Source organism: Syzygium oleosum, unplaced genomic scaffold (assembly GCF_021117445.2).
Source record: "Syzygium oleosum isolate NSW1041296 unplaced genomic scaffold, Sole_v2.1 Sole_v2.18, whole genome shotgun sequence".
Lineage (NCBI taxonomy): Eukaryota > Viridiplantae > Streptophyta > Magnoliopsida > Myrtales > Myrtaceae > Syzygium > Syzygium oleosum.
The window spans coordinates 1,567,706-1,588,198 of record NW_026607502.1 but is presented as its reverse complement, the minus strand read 5'-3'; the positions used below and the strand labels follow the sequence as shown (position 1 = coordinate 1,588,198).

Below are 20,493 nucleotides of genomic sequence, written 5' to 3'. Positions count from 1 at the left end.
TCCAAAGAACAAATTCTCTCCATAGTCGCTTAAATCATATTCCCCCCCAACTTAATTACATGAATCCATATACCAATGCCATAAAAACGAAAACCCTCCAAGACCATAATAATATTTCATAAAATTCCTCATTTGTATCCCACAAAACTAAACCCAGCACCACCAGTGTATTGTATGGGAAAAATTTGACAAAGAATCTTATAACCTAAAAAGTCGTCGTCGTCAAGAAGCTAATTCCAAACTTTCGATATTGAACCACAGAAACATCTGATCATATGAAGTAAGAGCTCATGGCGGAGGGCCAAATCCTGGAAGATGGGGCAATTGATGATGATCAGATGGGTGGTTAACATTCAGGCCATTTCTATTACTCTCGCCACCGCCATGACCACTAATACCAGCACTTGTGCTTCCACTCCACAAGTTACCATGGTGATGATGTACATGGGAAACACTAGGGCTATTATTATTACTGTTACTACTACTGGTATTAGCATTACTGCTCATGCCGAAGCCGTGACTCCAATCACTCTGAAGAAACTGTGCTTGCTGCTGAATCTGCTGGTGGTGAGAGCTGCTTAAGGAAGCCAAACCTCCAAACCCTTGAAAAAAGCCCATATTGTTGTTGTTATTGCTTGTTGTAGCACCCCCGATGTTGAAGGGCTGGTTCTGGTTGATGGACTGAACAGCAGCCAAAGAGGACAAGAACCCACCTCCCGCATAGAACGAGTAACCCAGATGGCCCTCCCCACCCGCCGCGGCTGGTGGCGGAGCCAGGTTCCCTGCGGCAACGTCCCTGAGGCTTTGAGGCAGGACCTGCAGGGATGAGTGTGGGGTGAGGCTGTCGCCGGAGGAGGCGGAGGCGGATGCGGAGGCGGAGGAGGAGGAGGAGGCCTTGGAGCGCTTGGCCTTCCGGCAGCCGCCGCCGACGGGGACGTTCCTGAGGGTTCCGCCGTGGGTCCAGTAGCGTCGGCAGGTCTTGCAAAAGTAGCGGGGCTGGGAGAGGCTGTAGTTGTTGTAGTAGCAGAACTTGGTGTTCATGGAGTCACAGCGAGGGCACTTCTGGGGCTGGTGGTGCGGCGGCGGCTGTTGCTGGCCGTCCGATTGGGCCGGCCTCGACGTCGGCCTCCGGTCCGGCGGCGGTTGCTTGCTCTCTTGCTCCATGCGTTTCCCGTGATCGTCTCTCTCTCTGTCTCTCTTCGATTCTTTTTCAGAGTTGGGCTATGGGGTTCTCCTTTTATAGCTGAAGATGAAGATGAAGATCAACGTGTCAGCTGATGAAGAATTTCGTACGAAATGTCTTGTTTTTCTTCCTTCAACTTCTTGAGAGAATCTGGGTAATTCAATACACAGAATCACACAAGCAACAGTTCCAGATCACACCCATCAAAACCATACCCCGTGAATCTCCAAAATCTGATCTCTCAATTAAGAAGAGAGAGTTGTCCGAAATAAAAATAAAAAATTAAGAAGAGAGAGAGAGAGAGAGTCACCTGACTTTCAGCGAGAAGGTGTCTGACGTGGCCAAAGAAGAACAGCGAGATTTGTGTCTTGAAAAGCTGTGAGTCGCGAGTGAATGAAAGAGTGAAGAGCCCTCTCTCTCTCTCTGTATAAGCTACAAAATAAGGAAACCCTAAACACCTGAGCAAAGCTGAAGACTGAGTCAAGAACAAGACACCGCCTCAAAGACGCGAAAAAGAAAGAATCCAAACAAAAATTCACCCGCTATCTCAAGGCAAAGAGGGAGGGAGAGAGAGAGAGAGAAGAAGAAGAAGAAGGAAGAAAGAAAGACGAGGAGATGGTGTTTGATTCGTTTGTGACGAGGTATGTGTTGCAGGCGATGTGCATAGAGGATATGGACCAGGTTTAGGTGTAGGGACTGAGAAATCTCGGTGGATGAGAGGGGCGGAGACCAAGGCGGCGTCAGGGTGGCGCGTGCGGGTGGTTTTTAACCGAGGTGGTGGTGGTGGTGGTGGCGGACCCGGTGGTGGCTTTGTCAGTACTCAGACCCAATCCAACCCTCCCCTCTCTCTCTCTCTCTCTCTCTCTCTGCGTGTCTGTCTCTGTCTCTCTCATTCCACTTTCATGTCTCCTTCCTCCAACAGTGAATAGTGATGTCTGTGTGTCTATCCTCACCTCTACAGTCTCTACTGACTCCCGAGTCTTCCATACTTCATTAAACTAATGATTTTCGGGGGGTGCTGTTCAGTTCGTTCTGACATCATTTGGTGCCACTTGGGAGGTCAATTTTCGCTATATTACTACTCGATTACCATGGCGCCCCCAATCTCGGGAAAGGACGGTTGTGTCCTGAGCTCGTGTTGGTTTTGATTACCTTAGGATCCCTACAGAGTTTGCCCTGGCTATTAACTGGAATACAAATTGATGTTGACCATGTATATTACCGCTTTTCTAAGTTCTATCCGAGGTTAGTTTCCTCGTTCTAAAAGTTGGTGAGTAGTAGTACTTTTGGAATGTTTTGTAATGAATGTCTTCAAATTAGTGGTGGTGCGATGGGCATGATATGTAAGGTTAAATTGGACAGATGACGGATCCATCCAACATTCCTAAACATCGAGAGACAACACAATTAAATAGTCAAATGGCCCTTAGAGCGCTACACGTGCACCATGCGACGAAAAAAGAGTTGCTTGATACCAGACATGTGACAACACCGCTCTATTCACATAGGGTAAGATGGCCTAATCACAGGAGTACTTAAGTAGCGTCCATTTTATTTGTATCTTTTTTCTTTTCATGAATTACAATAATGTCGTCTCGTACACCCAGTAAAATTTCTCATATGATTACTCTCGCCTCCATTTGATCCTCGTTTAGGGACCTCGTCCGTTCTCGAATCACGAAATTTATCAAATGGTATCGTGCTTCAATGTTGATTCGTAGTGAGCCAATCTCATTTATGTTGACTCAAATAAAAAATTTTATCAAATGGTATCGTGCTTCAATATTGATTCGTAGAGAGCCAATCTCATTTATGTTGACTTAAAGCTCTCAAACGAATGACTCAAAACGCGATAAGGTACTACTGGGTGTATGCTTAATTGTTCATGAATAACCAACCATACAAGCTTTTTAGCAAAAAAAAACCAACCATACAAGCTACCCTTTCCTCTCCATACGTGATTAGGGCATTACTAATTACACGATAGGCAAACCGAATGCGACAAAAAAAGGACAAGGTGGTACGAGAGTGCTTGACCAGTTGACCCCACCTAGAACAGAATGGCGCTATCGTCTGTTCACGAAGTGCCGAGCTTGAGGGGGAGTTGTTGTAACTCCCCGCAGACTCCACGTCATCCCTCATTCCCGACCAGAACTCTTGATAAATTCTCAATAAGACAGTTTCCTCAGTGTCCAAACTCAAAACCCTGACCGCAAGGAGAGATCCTTAAGTATGGCTTAGTAACGTTAATCGGAGTGACTATCTAAAAGAATGTTGTTTAGGGTAAGAACTCATATGGAAGACTTTGCAATAGTGGGTCTCTTCCTGTGCCTGGTGCTCGATAATAAGAGCCTTGTAACTGAATATATGTGAGTCGAGACATTCGAACTTGGCACCCGAAGGTAGGATCGAAACGGCACCACCTCGAGATGGTGGTTCGCCCGGACGCTGGTGGGATCCCTAATCATGGGCTAAGAATACAAATTCATCCGATCCAGTGATCGGATTTTCCTCTTCGGGTGCTCGATTGACGATCTCTGTTTGAAGTGGATCTAGATCATCAGGAGCATTCCTGGTGAAAAGATTGCTCGAGCTCAATTGAGCCTATCTTCGGGTACAAGCCCATCATCGTTCCAACCCACAAGCAGGATGGACTCAAATCACGTTCAATCTAATTCTGTTTCCTTCTAGATGAAAAATTCCAAAGTGATTTGTCACATTACGTTCATTCTGATTCTGTTTCCTAAGTAAATCTACTACGATCATATACTGCTACTGCATTTAAATAAACCAATGACAATTGTCGAAGTATTGAACGTAATTTCGTCCAAAACAGATAGTAATGACAGCATGCTCTAAGACAAGTTATCCAGTTGGAAAATGCATGGGTCGACATTTATTCTCTCCCCAAGAGGTTCATTTCATGTCTCTCAAAAACAACAGAAGATCGAATTCATCATCACATAATACAAGAGGATCAGAGTTACCACTTCCTTAATACTTCTTATCATCGATATCTCCGACCTTCCTCACCCTGACAACACCCTCGTCCACCCTCTTCCCTCTCTGGAAGTCGTCGTCCTCGTCTTCGGAGGAGGAGGATGTCCCGACGACCGTGTCCTTGATCTTCTGGGTCGTCTCCTTCGCCTTACCCCACGCCCCCTGCACCGTCTCCTTCGCCTTCTCCCCCATGTTCTGCACCACCTCTGCCGCTTTAGCACCCCCATCCTTCGCCTTCTCCACCACAGTTCCCGCCGCGCCTTCGGTGCTCTCCGCCGCGCCCGTCTCTTCACCCTTCCCTTGCCTTCCCTTGCCTCTCCACGCCTCTCGCAGCCTCCTTTGAAGGGATACACCGTCTCCTTCACCTTAATCTCGCACATACTTGAGGTGCGCGCCCGCCTCTCCCTTGCCTTCCCTTGCCAATTCTCCACTGGCAACTTCTCTGCAGGCCTCCATTTGTCATCATTCTTGGTCAATCAACCATCAAACTTCGTGCGGCTTTAGTACGGAAGTCGAACTATTTTCTACGGCCTTCTCCTACCTTTTTGAAATATTTATATCAATGCTTGTGGAAATTGGATTCTTAGCTAAATAAATAGCCCCTGATTATCACATCTCACCCATGGCACATTGCTCAAACGGTGAGCCATCTGCCTCCCTGCTCAGTGCCAACTCAATGCAAAGCACGGACTATGGTCTACTACAAATCTCCACCCAATCTCTTGGTGCTGTGCGCGGTCTCCTTGGCTCCCGGCCACCGACTACGCGGTCGACTTGGACTTGTCCTTCATGGCGTGCGTCTATCATATTGAATTTCTTCAATATTTCTTTTATGTATTTCTCCCCGCCCTAGCCACGCTTCCGTTTCTCACGGTCCCTCCTAATCTCGCATGCCCAAAATAAAATTTGCAGTGCCCAAGTCTTTCATTTCGAACTTTTTGGCGCAAACTCTTCACGTAATTCACCATCTTCACACCTTTGTCATCTCCTTGGTCTCGTGGCCTCCTTGGTCTCGCCCCCATCTCCGCTTGCCCATCACCGCAGCTCGACTTGGACTTGTCCTCATGGCCTCTCTGGCCTTCTCCTTCATCTCCTCAGCTCTCTCCTTGGCTCTCTCCTTCGCCTCTTTCATGGCTCTCTCCGCCTCATCAGGGAGCTCCATCAGCAGCTCGTCGGTCTCGTTCATGGACTCCTTGGACCGGTACGCCATGTCGGCCCTCGAGTCCCTCGGCGGGTCTCGGTTCTTATCAACCTAAAACCAATACGAACAAAGAAAACAAAAGCATATCAACCAACGATAAATTCTTGTGTAAGTAACAAGAGTGTAACGTATAATATCCACATGATTACCTCATCGGAGTACTTGGAAGCATGAGAACCGAAGGATATCCCGGAAAGCTTGCAAGAACACCTGAGAGAGACTGAGGATGCAGACTGATGGAAGGAAGGCTCTTGCGAGGTTGAAGATTGCAGTTTTGGCCATGGACATCGCGGCCATTGCTAGGGTTGTGTTTCTTTAGCACTCTCTTTGTTCTCTCTTCTCTTCTGTGTTTCTGCTCAATATTTGTTCTTCTGGTTTACACAAGAGTCATCGTCCATGGCCACATGCAGGTTATATGGAGCGGGTTGACGACGTGGCTTCGTGTTGGATTGACACGTGGGCTATCCTAAGGGACAGGTGTCATAAGGTGTTCTTCTCGGTGTTTGGCTGGTCAACACTTGTTCTTTGCTTCCGTTGCTTTTTATAATATGTCTAAATTTTTCTTTGCATTTGGAATTATTCAAAAATGAGAAATTAATACCATGTAGGTGGAAAGGGGGGAGGCCTACTGGTACCGGCGGTACCGGCCACGGTGGCCGGAGGGGTGAAGCTGTGGGTAGCAAAACAATCACTCAAGTGCTTTCGGCGATATATCCCAATGATTTATTCTATGACTTTTTAAATGGAAATTTTTGAAGACTCAAGAACAATAAAAAACTGAAGCGTGAAAAAATCTAAAGAAGAGGAGAGATGAGGCCCAGGCTCTCTGTTCATTCAGAATTTTTAAGTCTTTAAAAATAGGCAATACATGACAGAAACACCACCAAAAAATAGGACCATAACCACCCATGATCTGCATAAACCAATTACTCCACTAACTCCTAAAGACTAGGACAACTAACTCCTAAAGACTAGGACAACTAAGAAACAAATCATCAGCTAAACGTGCAGAAAATAACTATTATTTCAACAATCCCTCCCTTAAACTGATGTTTGCTAACATTCAGTTTAAAGCCTTGACTGTTTTTAGCGTGCGAACACCTAGTAACCTTCTGAGCTTCACAAACGACTCCATCTTGAGGGCCTTGGTGAATATATCAGCAACCCAATCTTCACTCCTACAGTAGATTAGATCAATTGTTCCATCATTGCTAAGATCTCTCAAGAAATAAAACTTCACATCAATGTGCTTGCTTCTTTCATGTAGCACAGGATTCTTGGAGAGTTTGATTGCTGAGCTGTTGTCACAAAAAATTTTAGTAGCTCCTAGTTGCTTGAATTGCAACTCCTCAAGAATTCTCCTTAGCCAAATAGCTTGACAAGCACAAGCTGTAGCAGCAACAAATTCGGCTTCTGTACTTGACAAGGTGACAATTGGTTGCTTCTTGGATGACCACGAAATAGCACCTGTCCCAAACATAAAAGCATAACCCGAAGTGCTCCTCCTATCATTTTGATCTCCTGCATAATCACTGTCAGTAAACCCCAACAAATTGGACTTTTCACCCTTCTTGTAAAATAGCCCAAAGTCTCTAGTTCCTTGCAAGTAACGAAGGATTCTCTTGGCAGCCAACAAATGCATTTCTGTAGGATTCTCCATATATCTACTGATTAAACTCACAGAATACATTATGTCTGATCTTGTTGCAGTTAGATACATCAAACTGCCCACAATTTGTTTGTAAAGTGTGCTGTCAACCTTCTTCCCTTCATGATCTTTGTGTAGCTTTAAGCCAAACTCAACCGGAGTGTTTACCGGATTACAATCCTTCATCTAAAACCTGTCCAAAATTTCTCCCACATATTTCTTTTGAGAAATGACGATCCCATCACTCGATTGTACCACTTCTATGCCAAGAAAGTAATGCATCATACTAAGATCAGACATTTCAAACTCATCCATCATAGACTTCTTGAATTCTTTAAACATGGCATCACAATTTCCAGTAAATATAAGATCATCAACATACAAGCACACAATGAGCATTTTCCCTTTATCTCCAATCTTAACAAAATGTGTATGCTCATAGGGACATTTCGAAAAACCACCTTTAAGAAAATAAGTCTCAATGCGACTATACCAAGCCCGTTGGGCTTGTTTTAGACCATAAAGGGCTTTCTTCAATTTGTAAACTTTATGCTCATTTCCAATCTTGACATAACCAGGGGGTTGTTCGACAAATACCTGTTCCTCCAAGTACCCATGCAAGAATGCCGATTTGACATCTAGCTGGAAAATAGGCCAAGAATTCTGCGCCGCCAATGCAACCACCAATCTGATTGTGTCATGTCTTGCAACTGGAGAAAAAACTTCAGTATAGTCAATCCCGTATTGCTGCTTGTATCCCTTGGCTACCAAGCATGCCTTGTACTTGTCAACTTCACCATTTTCTTTCAACTTTGTTTTAAAGACCCACTTTACACCAATGGTTTTGTGTCCATTCGGAAGATCGGATAGCTCCCAAGTATCATTTCTTTCAATGGCATCAATTTCATCATCCATCGCTTTTCGCCATTTTTCTTCTTTGACAGCACTCTCAAAAGTTGTAGGGTCACAGTCTGAAAAGAAAGCAAAGTGAGTAATTGGATCTTCAATTCCAGTTACCTCATAATCTTCCATCCAAGCAGGCCTTCTTCTAACACGGCGAAGAGATTGAGCTTCTTCTTCATTGACTTCAGCAACTGTTGGTGAAGTTTCAGCGGCTGTAGAAGTTGTGTTTGATGAATTGTCGGGCATACAAGGTGCTGAAATTTGCTCCTGTTCAACATCATTGTCATAAAGGACTTGGGTAGGCTGCTGCCTATTCCATTCCCAAATGTTCTCTTCATAAAAAACAACATCCCTGCTGATCACAATCTTCTTTGTCAGTGGATTGAATAATTTATATGCTTTGGATGCTCACTTACACCAAGAAAGACACATTTTTCAGCCTTGTCATCAAGTTTCTTCCTTTTCTCATCCGGGACATGGGCATACGCGATGCATCCAAAGATTCTAAAGTGATCCACGGTTGGTCTTCTCCCACTCCAAGCCTCTTCTGGTGTCATATTTTGAACAGCAAAAGTTGGACCTCTGTTCAAAACATGAATGCTCCAGTTTACTACTTCCGGCCAAAAAGTCTTTGGAACTCTTCCTCTTGCTAACAAGCTTCTCACCATGTTGAGAATGGTTCTATTTTTTCTCTCAGATACACCGTTTTGTTGTGGTGTATATGCAGCTGTAAGCTCTCTTCGAATGCCATGCTTTGCACAAAAAACTTCAAATTCTTTTGAGCAGTATTCACCACCACGATCTGGTCGAAGGGTTTTAATGGTTTTGTCTGCTTCATTTTCAACATGAGCTTTGAAGCTTTTAAATGTAGAGAAAGCTTCTGATTTTTCCTGTAAAAAATAAACCCAAGTTTTTCTGGAAAAATCATCAATGAAGGTAATTAAGTATCTTTTACCTCCATTAGAAGATGGGTTTATTGGACCACAAATGTCCGAGTGCACCAGCTGCAAAACTTCCTTTGCTCTCCATGACTTCCCTTTGGGAAATTCAGAACGATGCTGTTTGCTAACAACACGTTCTTCACAAACTTGGGAAGGAGTAGTAATTTGAGGAAGACCTGTCACCATGTTTTTCTGTTGGAGGGTCTTCAATCCACCAAAACTCAAGTGGCCATAGCGAAAATGCCACAACCATGAGAGATCTTTCATTTCAGCCATCAAACAAGATTGAGTACTTTCAATCTTTAATGGAAACAATCTGTTTGAACTCATATAAACAACTGCAATAGCACCTCTAACAGAATCATAAATTTCACAAACACCCTTCTTAATAGTGATAACATAACCCTTTTCTTGTAACTGACCAGCACTCAATAAGTTACTTTTCAGGTCAGGAACATACAACACATTGGAGATTGTTTCCACAAAACCATTCTTGGTTTTTATCTTAATATCACCTTTTCCCATCACTTTCACAGTAGAATGATCACCAAAACTCATAGTAGAATGATAATCTTCATTTAGGTAAGAAAAAGAAGACTTACTTCCACTCATGTGATTACTGCAGCCTGTATCCACATACCAAATATCTGACTCGGGTTTCTTTTCATCTTGAACAGCCATCAACAATGTTTCTGCCTCCTTTTCGACAAAATTTGAATTCTCTTGCTTTTCTTTATCATTAGGCAGCCTAGTATAACATTCAGATGCATAATGACCAAATTTATGACATCTAAAGCACTCTACCTTGGATTTGTCAAGATTCCGTCCTTTGCCTTTGCCTTGAGATTGGTCATTATTGACTTTGAAATTCCTGCTGAAATCTCTATTTCCTCGATCTCCCCTTCCTCTACCTCTACCTCTACCCCTTCCTCTGAAATTATTGGAATGAGTACTAGTAGAAGCCTTCAACGCTTGCTCCTATACTGCTGAACTTCTGTTCATCTTCTGTTCATGGACCAATAAGGAGCTTTGTAATTCATCAAGAGAGAGTGCATCTATGTCTTTCGACTCTTCAATTGAGCAAACAACATAATTAAACTTTGGTGTTAGGGAACGTAAAATCTTTTCCACAATGATGACGTCGTCCATCTTCTCGCCATGGAATCGCATCTTGTTGCTGATCTCCATTGTTCTGGCGCAATAGTTGGTGACAGATTCTCCATCCTTCATCGCTAGTGTCTCAAAATCCTTTCTTAAGGCTTGAAGCTGTGCACGCTTAACCCTAACAGAGCCTTGATATTTCTTCTTCATAGAATCCCAAATATCCTTGGAAGTTTCTTTGCAAAGAATAGTTTCCAAGATGGGACGATCAATAGCCTGAAAGAGATAATTTTTTCCCTTCAAGTCCTTCAGCTTTCTAGCTTCCAGTTTTGCTTTCTGGGAATCTGTCAAAGCCGTGCCTGCTGGTGGCTCTTGAATTCCAGATTCGACGACTGGCCAATACTCCTTTGACCGTAAAAAATTCTCCATTAGCATGCTCCAATGGTCATAGTGACCATCAAAGCGTGGGATGGCTGCTTGCACAAAATTGGAATCTGTGGCCATTGGATAAATGAAAAATAGATGAAAGAAAATTGTTGCTGCCTCACGTGTGTTCATTCTCAGGGTCTCAAGGCTCTGATACCACTGAAGACTCAAGAACAATAAAAAACTGAAGCGTGAAAAAATCTAAAGAAGAGGAGAGATGAGGCTCAGGCTCTCTGTTCATTCAGAATTTTTAAGTCTTTAAAAATAGGCAATATATGACAGAAACACCACCAAAAAATAGGACCATAACCACCCATGATCTGCATAAACCAATTACTCCACTAACTCCTAAAGACTAGGACAACTAAGAAACAAATCATCAGCTAAACGTGCAGAAAATAACTATTATTTCAACAATTTTAAGTACAACTCGACTTTTTCAAGAGAAATTCAAATTCAAAGTGGAAAATGAAGGAAACGATGTGACAAATGGGATTAAAAACACCGACGTTTCATCTCTCTCCTTCCTTCTTCTTTCCCTGTCCGTGTGATCGCGAAGATCACGGCGAAGATGATGTTCGAACCGGCGAACACCTCAATCAAGACATAACAAGGAAATGAGGCTACCATCATCAAGTTCTTTGAGGATCCCATATTGAAATGCATGTATCATTGGTATCACCATGCCTAACAATTACAAACAGAAAGAAAATAGAAGAAACAAAATCTCCATCCGCGAAATTGCCTGAAAGTGGAAGAAACAATTTCACGTCAAAAAGATGAATTGGCGCTTCTCTCCGGTACTCTCTTGCCGGTGAAAATGACGGACGATGCCGACGACATTGTCGAGGAGATCTCGTTCCAGAACTTCGACGATGACTTCAAATTGCTCGACAACCTCGTCGACAATGTGTTGTGGGGAGAAGTTAGGGACAAGTTCACGGAAAAAAAATTGAGAGGAATCGAATTCAGGTTATTCTAGAAAAAATCAACGATTTAGTCTATCGATTGGTTTTGCCTTACACGATCGTGAGCCGTTTCCTCTTCATTGCAAATTTTAGCACCCAATTTTGCCCCAATTCCTCGGCTGAGGAACACGGCGAAATTGAGGTTTGAAGAAGACACCCAGTTCATCAATTTGTGGCAAATAGCACGCATAAGCGACGTCGTTGAACACTAATATCGCTAAATTCACTTTGCCGGTGAGTAGGGGTGAGCATGGTTCAGGTGGCGGATTCTCACCCTAGAACTGGGAACCACCTACCAAGGACCGATTCCGAAAAATTGAAATCATGAAGGTCCGGTTTCCGGGTGAATCCATGAAACCGGTCCCACCAGTTATGGACGGAGACGGAGAGACTGAGACGAAGACGGAAAGGGAGAGTCGGAGACGGTGAGGTGAGCATTGGCCAAGAAAAGTGAGAGAGTGAAAGTGAGAGTGAGCGTGAGGCAAAAGCAAAAGAAGGTGTTTCTTGGCTCAGTGTGAGGTTGTGACAGTCAAGCGAGTTAGGTTTAGTTTAGGGATTTAAGATTTTTGTAAATTAAAAATTAAATAAATATATAATATTATTATTATATTACCGGTCCAGTTCGAGTGGGTGGTTTCATACCTAGAATCAAGAATCGGACCGGTACCCACCGGTTCCAAAATATTGGAACTGAGAACCGGATCGATTCCCTTAGGAGCCACCGGTTTCAGTCCGGTTCTGGGCGGTCCCGAGCAGTCTGGGCAGTTTTCGGTTCTTTTGCACACCCGTACCGGTAAGCCACGTCGGATGGTTTACCTTAAAATTTTGCCACATCGAATTTTTCGGCCACATAAGTCGACGATAGCATTAAAGTGATCATATTTTTACAAAAGTGTCACTCAGGTGGTTAATTGAAAAAATTAGACATTCTAATGAAGGTTATATGAAAATTATGACACTTCTATTATCCTTTTTTCCATTAGAAATGTGTGGAGAAGAACCACGTTCAACGACTCTAGCAATGGTCAAGAACCCTCCCCCATCTTTTGAGAGGACAACGATGCCTACAGACGGTCGCTTTGTTGCTGGAGAGGGCCGCGCCACCCTCTCTAGTGGTGTATAAGGTTCGTCGACCCACTCCTCCGGCAAGGGTCCTCGACCTTGTTGGAGTTGACCATCATCACTCTTTCTTTTTCCAAGTTCAAAAGTCATTTCTTCTTCTCTGATTCAATTATCTTGTTTTTTTCGGCTATTTTTTAGTGCGTTGGTCAATAATCACCTAGTTTTCCAGAAAAAAAGAAAATCATTATCTTGTTCAATCGATCCAATTTTGTTACCATTACAACAACGATGAGAAGTAATATTTGTAAGAAATAAAATGTTTTATTGCCCATGAGTATTTTTATCACGCACGATTATTTTTAAAAAAGTAATTTTTAGATTATTTATTTTTCGTAAAGCAAACGAACTGTATTTTGTGTAAGGTGGCTTGACCATAGAAGCCCTGGCCTTTGATCTACTACCGCTGGCTCATCTCACACGTCAGCGAAAGCGCGCCAGCGTGGCATCCACGTCACCGGCGCCCCATCTCCTTCCTCCTCATCATCTTCTTCCTTCCCTCTGGGCGGATGATAAGCCTCTTCACCCTCCTCTCCTTTCTTGAATCCCTTCCACTTCCCAGCTCACTCTCCCATGGCGACCACCTCGACCCTCTCCGCCGCCCACCTCTCCTCCCTCCCCGCCCACCACCGCCGCCACCGCCACCGCAACCCCCGCCGCGTCTCCCTCTTCGCGAAACCCTCCTCCGGTTTCCCCAAATTCCCTCTCCTGAGCAACCCCTCTGTTTCGAGACCCTCCGCCGCCGCCGCCGTCCCCAGGGCCGGCGACATCGACACGTCCTTCTTCGACACCGTCAACCCCGACGCCGACGTCGCCTTCGACCCGCCCGCCCCGCCCGAGGGCTTCGTCCCCCCGCCGTCCTTCGACGACGGGCCCCCCGAGGCCGAGGACGAGATCGCCGCCGCGTACGAGGAGCTCTACGGGCCCGCGTACAGCGGGGTCAGCGTGCTGGGCAACGACGTCTCCGTGATGGACTCGAAGGTGAAGAAGACGACCGGGTTCGGGAAGGTGAAGCGGGAGAAGGTGAAGGACGGGTTCGACGAGCGGGTGGTCCAGGTGCGGAGGGTCACCAAGGTGGTGAAGGGAGGGAAGCAGCTGCACTTCAGGGCCATCGTGGTCGTCGGCGACAAGAAGGGCCAGGTCGGCGTCGGCGTGGGGAAGGCGAAGGAGGTCATCGCCGCTGTCCAGAAGTCCGCGGTCAACGCGCGGCGCAACATCATCACCGTGCCCATGACCAAGTACCTGACTTTTCCTCACAGGTAAATGGGCAATTGTTCTTTCTTTTGCCCTTTTCTCTGTTTTTATCATGAAGGTTTTGGGTGTTTTGTGGTAATGTAGCAGTTTGGATGAGTATTGGGTGGTGTGCTTTTGGTGGCTGTGGAATGAATGTGTCTGATTGGAATGAATTCTGAGCGCTGAGTGTGTGTTGTGGTAGAAATTTTGCGGTTCCGATGAATGCTGGGGATTTTGGATAATCAAAAGAGAAAGAGGAGGGCGAGATAGATGCAATTAGCGGAATGTAATAGGGAGAACTCTGGAAGATTATCTGTTGTGTGGCTCTTGCTGAATCGAAATTGGACTTTGTGAAACTGTGGACTTTGTGAGTATAGGCTAAGATGGGTTGTCTTCTTCATCTAGTCGTTGCATCTGCTAATAAAGACTACGAGTGTATAGAAACTCAATGATTGCAACTTGCAAGTTCTGTGTAAGGGAATCTGTTGTGTTGTTCATTCTCAATGTGCACTAGAATTGTTCTTTACTGGAAAGCAGCTGGAGGCATCTTTCAACTCGGCGCCGGTTTTGCGGGAATGTGTTTTTCTAACCTGTTCTTTTCAAGTTTGTCGAATTTTTTTTATAAATGTGAAGAAGTATGGGTTGTTACCTTTGGAGCTTGCAGTTCACATTACAGCCATCATGTGAAAGTTACCGTTAGCGCTGTGGTTTGGATGCTTATTCTTTTCTGTCCATTTTATTGTGCTTAAGAAGACGGGATCATCAGGTATAAATGGCAATCAAGAATGTCAATGACCGCATATTCCTCTTTTCAAAGATACGTGTTCTCTTCCTTGAGGCTAGATCGTTGTGTCGTCTTACTTCTCTTGGTTGTTATCAAGTAGAGATGACTTTGTTTATGTTTGAGTTCGATGGAGATTATGGGAGCTTTCTGCTGCCATATGTGCCGTTACAAATGCTTTGAAGGTCGATACATTCAACACAGATATCGTGCACAGAATTTGGGTATCTTAATAGCTGACCTCAGTTGATGGCTTGTTGTTTGGAGGCTTCATTTGTTGTTACCTGGGGAATTGTGTTATGTATCTTCAGAAAATAAGTGAATGGTTTGGGCAGCATTTATATTTCAAAGTTATTGTCTTTTGATAGAATGAAATTTTCTATGGACGTGTAAAGTTTGTGGCCTTTTCCTTTTAACATTTGACTGTACATTAGGTAGAGTACAGTGTCTCTCAGTTTAGCTGTAGATGCTGGATTTTAGATTGCTAAAATGACAATTCGTATGTAAGTGCTAATGGTGTTAATGGACTGAACAATCATATATCTGCATTCTCCACCTCCATATGTTGAAGCTTTAATTCTCAAAAGCTCATGGGCAATAGTTCAGCATCTTACTTTTATGGGGAAAAACATTCTTGTTAGGATGAGGTTTTCCGGGCAAGTGGTGTAAAGTTTAACTCTTCAGCTTGACCAAGGTAGCCAGATCTGGAAAAACCCCCTGCCCCAAGAGGTTTTGTGTTTTTAAATTTTGGAATATCTGCCAACTTTCTTGCTGAAAGAATGTTGCGTCCTGTGTCATTGAATTATTAAGATAATGCTGTCAACTCGGCTTTTGTCTCAGAAGTATGTTGAGTATTTACTGATTGAAAAGAGTTGAAAGTTTGATAGTGGTGAAATATTTGCTTTCTGCTAGCGACTTTGACCGTGTTATATATTGGTAAATCTTTCGGCCATTATCAGTGGTTGAATTTCACCATAGTACACTTCGTGTGCGTATGTGGTGTGTGTAAACCTACACATGGCTGTTTCTATAATTGGTTATTATTTATGCTAGGTCTGAGGGAGATTATGGGGCGGCTAAAGTGATGTTAAAACCTGCTTCTCCTGGTACTGGGGTTATTGCCGGAGGATCTGTGAGGATAGTTCTAGAAATGGCCGGTGTTGAGAATGCTTTGGGGAAGCAGCTCGGGAGCAAGAACGCCCTTAACAATGCGAGAGCGACCGTCGTCGCGGTGCAGCAGATGAGGCAATTCCGCGACGTCGCTCTCGAGCGTGGAATTCCCATGGAAGAATTGTGGAAGTGATGGAGCCGGCGTGATGAATTTGTATGTAGCATGGCTTCTTCTTCATGATGCCTTCTTACTAGTTTTTTACTTCGATTTCATAAGAGATGATTCTTTTTTCCTTTTGGGGGATTAGAATGTTGTCATCTCTCATATGATCGGCCCTCTGTTACTTAATAGCAACTTGGTTTTGAATCAAAGTGTCACAAAGCTTTTGCCACCACGAAAAGCAAAGCAAAAGGGAGTGTCGCCTTTATCCTATTCCATCGCAACTAAACATAACTTATCTCAGGAAAAGAGAAATTGGTCTGAAAAGTGAAAGGAAAGGCAGGCACCCAGTGGATGTATAACAAGAATAGCCAAGAATGGTTGAGCATCTTCTGATCTGTAAGAATAGCATCTGGAGAGAGAGAGAGAGAGAGAGAGAGAGAGAGAGAGAGAGAGAGAGAGCCCTATAAAATTAGTGAGGGTTCATGACGAAGTTGAGCTAGAACTGAGCATTCGAAGGAAATGAAGTGCTTGTTTCAGCTGCCATGCTGCTCCTGCTTTTGCTTCCTCAAGCCTAAAAAGAGCAAGCACAACAAAGAGAAAGAGGCCAAAGGGGACTAATGCAGCCAAAGAGGACACTCACACATCCAACCATGGATGAATCTCTCTCTCTCTCTCTCTCTCTCTCTCTCTCTCTCTCTCTCTCTCTCTCTTGATGGGAATGGCAATAAAAGAGAGATTGGGCACTGTTCTTTTCTTTTGCCCCTTTTTCTAAAGTGCTGTATTTTTCTTGTTTTCTGAAGCAAAGGGTGCAATCATAAAGAGCTGTTGCACTCAGCTTTGTTGAAAGTGCAAATGGAGCTTTTGGGTTTGGTGTCTCTCTCTCACTCTTCAATTCCACAGTTTGGAATCCGATATTTTGGGGTGATGGATTGTGCCTGCTTAAGAAGCTGACTGAGCTGGCCTTGGTTCAATGCTCCTATGTCTCAGGCAGAAAAGTAGTGCACTTTTTTAGGTATATATATTAATCATACATTTCAAAATGACCCTTTGAGCTAAGCTCTTATATTTAATCAAAGATAATCTCTATTTTTCTTGCGTAAAATTTTTTGTTTAATCTTTTAGTAAATTTTGTGGTGGTGAGATTACCCACGGCCCGATTCCCTAAAAAAAACCCCTATCTTTAAGTTCGATTCCAGTTTTGCCCTGAACTGTTTTTGTCCGTAAAAAACCCCAACTTTATCCGGTTTCAAATCTACCTCGAACTTCTTTTTTTGTTTTAGAAAAAATTTCTCAACTTTAGGTTTGATCCCAAATCTACCTCTAACTTTTTTTGTCTAAAAAAAATCCTCGACTTTAACTTTTGTCTCGAATCCCTCTTCGTTAACCATCTATCCAAAAATTGTCGTTAGATGTCCCTAATTGCTCTAATTTTCATATCAAAAAACCGTTTCAATTTGGAGAAAATTTGCCACATCACCTCGCTGATGTTGATTTTTTACCGATGTGGCAATTTCATGTCAAACAACTAATTGCATTTTTGGACAAAGAGTTAACAAGGGTGGATTAAGACTTAAATTGAAACCCGGTGAGACAAAAAATAGTTTGGGGCAGATTTTGGATTAGAGTTGAAGTTTGTGATTTTTTTGTTTTTCAAACAAAAGAAGTTTGGGATAGATTTGGGACTTAACCTAAACTTTGGATTTTTTAAGACAAAAAAAAAATTACGGGACAGAATTGGGATTATACCTAAAGTTAGGGTATTTTTTAGACAAAAAAAAAAAGCACATAGCAAGATTGAGACTAAACCTAAAATTGGGGAGAATTAGGCCACGTTCCCGCGTAATTAAGTGAGGCAGGAATGGGTATGGAAAATTTGCTCAGCACGGGAGCAGGGCGGGGCTTGGACCGGTCTATCGTGCCGCCGCGGCACGCCATTGTCATCCCTAGTCGATCTAAACATCAAAGTCCTTTATCCATATATTCCCTATCATCTTATCATGCGTTCCATGAAGATGAGTTGATCAATAGCCCAAGCTTAAGACCTTAAGGATGTCAATACTCCAATTGAAGCCTGATCCAGTCACATTTATTGAAATGTTGGGTGGAATATGAGTTGAACAACAACATAATTTGCCAATTATAGCATGATCTAGCCATGTCCAAACGGTTAAGGAAACCTCAAGAAAACAAGGAGCAAGAAACGGTGGAACCCCCAAAATCACGTTGAATCACAAGATCAAGAAACAAACTCATTGTAACCCTCAGAAATCGACTTCTAAACTAGGCATTGCTCTTCCTTATCATCTCTCACCAATACCCTTCAATACCCATCTCTTTCCCTCCTCCAACAGGAAGGGTTGGAGACACAAAAGAAGATCGACACTTCCTTTTGCGAAGCCTTTTCCATTTTCTGGGGAGTTTGTTCCTTTCAGCTGCCGAAATGGGACTCAAGTTTTGGGCCATGTTCCTGCTCTTGTCCTTGGCCGTGGTGGCCGAGTCGTCGCCCTACTCCTTCGGCTTTGTCGGGGCCGGCGACTTGAGCGTGTCGGTGGGCGACTCCATGGACGCGTTCGACGAGATGATGATGGATTCCGAGATCAACAGGCGACAGCTCGTGGGGCGCCGCCGGTACGTCAGCTACGGCGCCCTCGCGAAGAACACCGTCCCGTGCAGCAGGCGCGGCCATTCCTACTACAACTGCAACAAGATGAAGAGGGCCAACCCGTACAAGCGCGGCTGCAGCGCCATCACGCATTGTAAGAGAATTACGGGCTAAAACCGAGAGGGATAACGATTCACATGAAAGAGAGAAATGTGAAGGGTTTAATTGTTTGCTTTGCTTAATGACATTGATTTCCTCCATAAGCTTTGTTTCACACTGATGATTCTTAATTCATTTTCCTGATTTGTATGAAACTGGGTATATCGTATATGCTCAAACATTGGTCGGTTTATCGTCATTTCTACGTCGCTTCTACGACGTTCGCATCGAGTCGATGTTGGCATCATCCTAGAACGAAATGGCTAAGAAATGCTGCTGTCACCTTCACAACAAATTGACAATGTAACAGAACATATCCATTTACACCTCTCTGCACACAAGAATCAAGTGGTTCTTCGATCCATGTGGGCATGCAGCATCTGCAGCAAGACTAGCGAAATCGTTTCTCCTATGGAGATTTGCTTGCTCGTGTTGAACTCTTCAACATCAGTTTTGAGATCAGAATTTGATGGAGCTGACAGATTTGACCGAGAGAGAACACATCTTTAGCGAGTAACTGCAGCCGCGCAGTTAACGTGGGAAAGCTACCGTCATGTCGCGAATAGGGGTGATCGGTTCCCGATCCGGTCCGGTCCCATCCAAGAACCGGGAACCGGACCGAGAGGACCGGTTCCCAATTTTTAGGACCGTGGACCGGACCGACTAGTCTTGGAACCGGGGACCGGACCGGACCGACCGGTCCGGTCCGGTTCAAATGAATCAAATACTTGTAAAAAAAAAAATATGTCCCATGTGGGCTTCCAAAAATATACATCCCCTAATTTAAACACGTGTTATTAGAGAGGCAAAAAAAAAAGAGTAGAACCCCATATCAACAAACTCATCCAGAAAGAATTTCCCTGAAAATCACAGGTGGTTCAGACTCTTGTACGCATTAAAAGAGATGACCAAACTATGCATAAATCATCAGGAGCCCCCCACCACACAAATTAATTCCATGACAGATCAAGTCAGCTAGAAAGAAAGGTACAACACTAGAGAGAGAGAGAGAGAGAGAGAGAGAGCTCACCGACGTAATCTTCTTGGTTTAACGTCAAGTAAAAACCCTTGAAGGCCTTTAAAAATCCATCATCTTCCACCGTAGTCTCTTCACCTCCAACTTGTTCTCCATCAAGTAATCTGCCAAAAAGCACAACAATTTGAAGACGATCATTTATACTTTGGAGGGACATAAAAATAACAAAAATGGAAGCTCACGTGTGACTGCATCATCATAGTGAATTTGGCGGAACTTTGAGGCGAGGCTGCGAGGCGTGAGGCGAGGCGGAAGGCGAGGCCGCGAGGCGGAAAGGGAGACATAAGGTGAGGCCGCGAGAGGACGTCGAGCAAGGCGAGAGGCGAGGCTGCAAGAGAAAAAGGCGATCGACGTCGAGCCGCGAGGCGTGAGGCGAGGCCGCGAGAGGACGTCGAGCGAGGCGAGAGGCGAGGCTACAAGAGGGAAAGGCGTCTGACGTCGAGCGACTCGCTCGGAGCAAGGCGTGAGGCGAGGCGGCAAAAGGGAAACTGGGAAGGCTTGGCTTTGCTCAAGTTACTGTGGTTAGGGTTACCGAGAGGAAGAATTGGGAAAGTAAGTAGAAGGCAGAAAATTGGGAAAGTAAAGTAACTGTTTAGAAATTTTTAAAAAAAATAAAAAAGTCAACCCATTCGCAGCAGCTTGATGGCACACAAAATTGGCAAGTCAGTAATAACAAATAAATTCCTTGAAAAGATAAAAAAATAACTAGCTAATTTTTAAAAAATATGCATAAATGATCGGTCCGGTTCTATTGGTCCGGTCGGTCCGGTTCTCACCATGGAACCGGGAACCGGACCGACCGTCCACCGGTTCCAAAAATGGGAACCGGGGACCGGACCAACACCCCCTAGGCTCGCCTAGAACCGACCGGTCCGGTCCGGTCCCGGTCCGGGTGGTTCCCGTTGCACACTCCTAGTCG

General features: G+C 44.2%; 3 protein-coding genes and 1 pseudogene across 4 annotated transcripts; 2 read left to right on the top strand and 2 right to left on the bottom strand.

The window, feature by feature from the left end:
- On the bottom strand, window positions 1–2,090 carry LOC115686604 (dof zinc finger protein DOF3.1-like). Of its 2 annotated transcripts, none has more exons than XM_030611956.2 (2): window positions 1,494–2,090; window positions 1–1,333 (listed from the first exon to the last, which is right to left on the bottom strand). In XM_030611956.2, the coding sequence occupies exon 2, from the start codon at window positions 1,162–1,164 to the stop codon at window positions 289–291; it is 876 nt and encodes a 291-aa protein (XP_030467816.1). In that variant the 5' UTR covers window positions 1,165–1,333; window positions 1,494–2,090; the 3' UTR covers window positions 1–288. The 2 variants fall into 2 exon arrangements, with proteins under 2 accessions (XP_030467816.1, XP_030467817.1); XM_030611957.2 differs by having other exon boundaries at window positions 1–1,243; window positions 1,494–2,089.
- Window positions 2,091–4,177: 2,087 nt separating this feature from the next.
- On the bottom strand, window positions 4,178–5,681 carry LOC115686603 (uncharacterized; annotated as a pseudogene).
- A 7,336-nt stretch (window positions 5,682–13,017) lies between these two features.
- On the top strand, window positions 13,018–16,649 carry LOC115686602 (30S ribosomal protein S5, chloroplastic). Its single transcript, XM_030611955.2, has 2 exons — window positions 13,018–13,749; window positions 15,558–16,649. Exons 1-2 carry the CDS (start codon window positions 13,064–13,066, stop codon window positions 15,805–15,807), a joined length of 936 nt encoding a protein of 311 aa, XP_030467815.1. The 5' UTR covers window positions 13,018–13,063; the 3' UTR covers window positions 15,808–16,649.
- Window positions 16,650–17,869: 1,220 nt separating this feature from the next.
- Window positions 17,870–18,693, top strand: LOC115686605 (protein RALF-like 19). Its single transcript, XM_030611959.2, has one exon. It carries the CDS (start codon window positions 18,218–18,220, stop codon window positions 18,551–18,553), a length of 336 nt encoding a protein of 111 aa, XP_030467819.2. The 5' UTR covers window positions 17,870–18,217; the 3' UTR covers window positions 18,554–18,693.
- Window positions 18,694–20,493: the final 1,800 nt, after the last annotated feature.

Coding starts and splice junctions, on each gene's coding strand:
- LOC115686602 (XM_030611955.2), top strand. CDS start 13,064: ATGGCGACCACCTCGACCCTCTCCGCCGCCCACCTCTCCTCCCTCCCC. Junction 13,750..15,557: donor TACCTGACTTTTCCTCACAG/GTAAATGGGCAA, acceptor TATTTATGCTAG/GTCTGAGGGAGATTATGGGG.
- LOC115686604 (XM_030611956.2), bottom strand. CDS start 1,164: ATGGAGCAAGAGAGCAAGCAACCGCCGCCGGACCGGAGGCCGACGTCG.
- LOC115686605 (XM_030611959.2), top strand. CDS start 18,218: ATGGGACTCAAGTTTTGGGCCATGTTCCTGCTCTTGTCCTTGGCCGTG.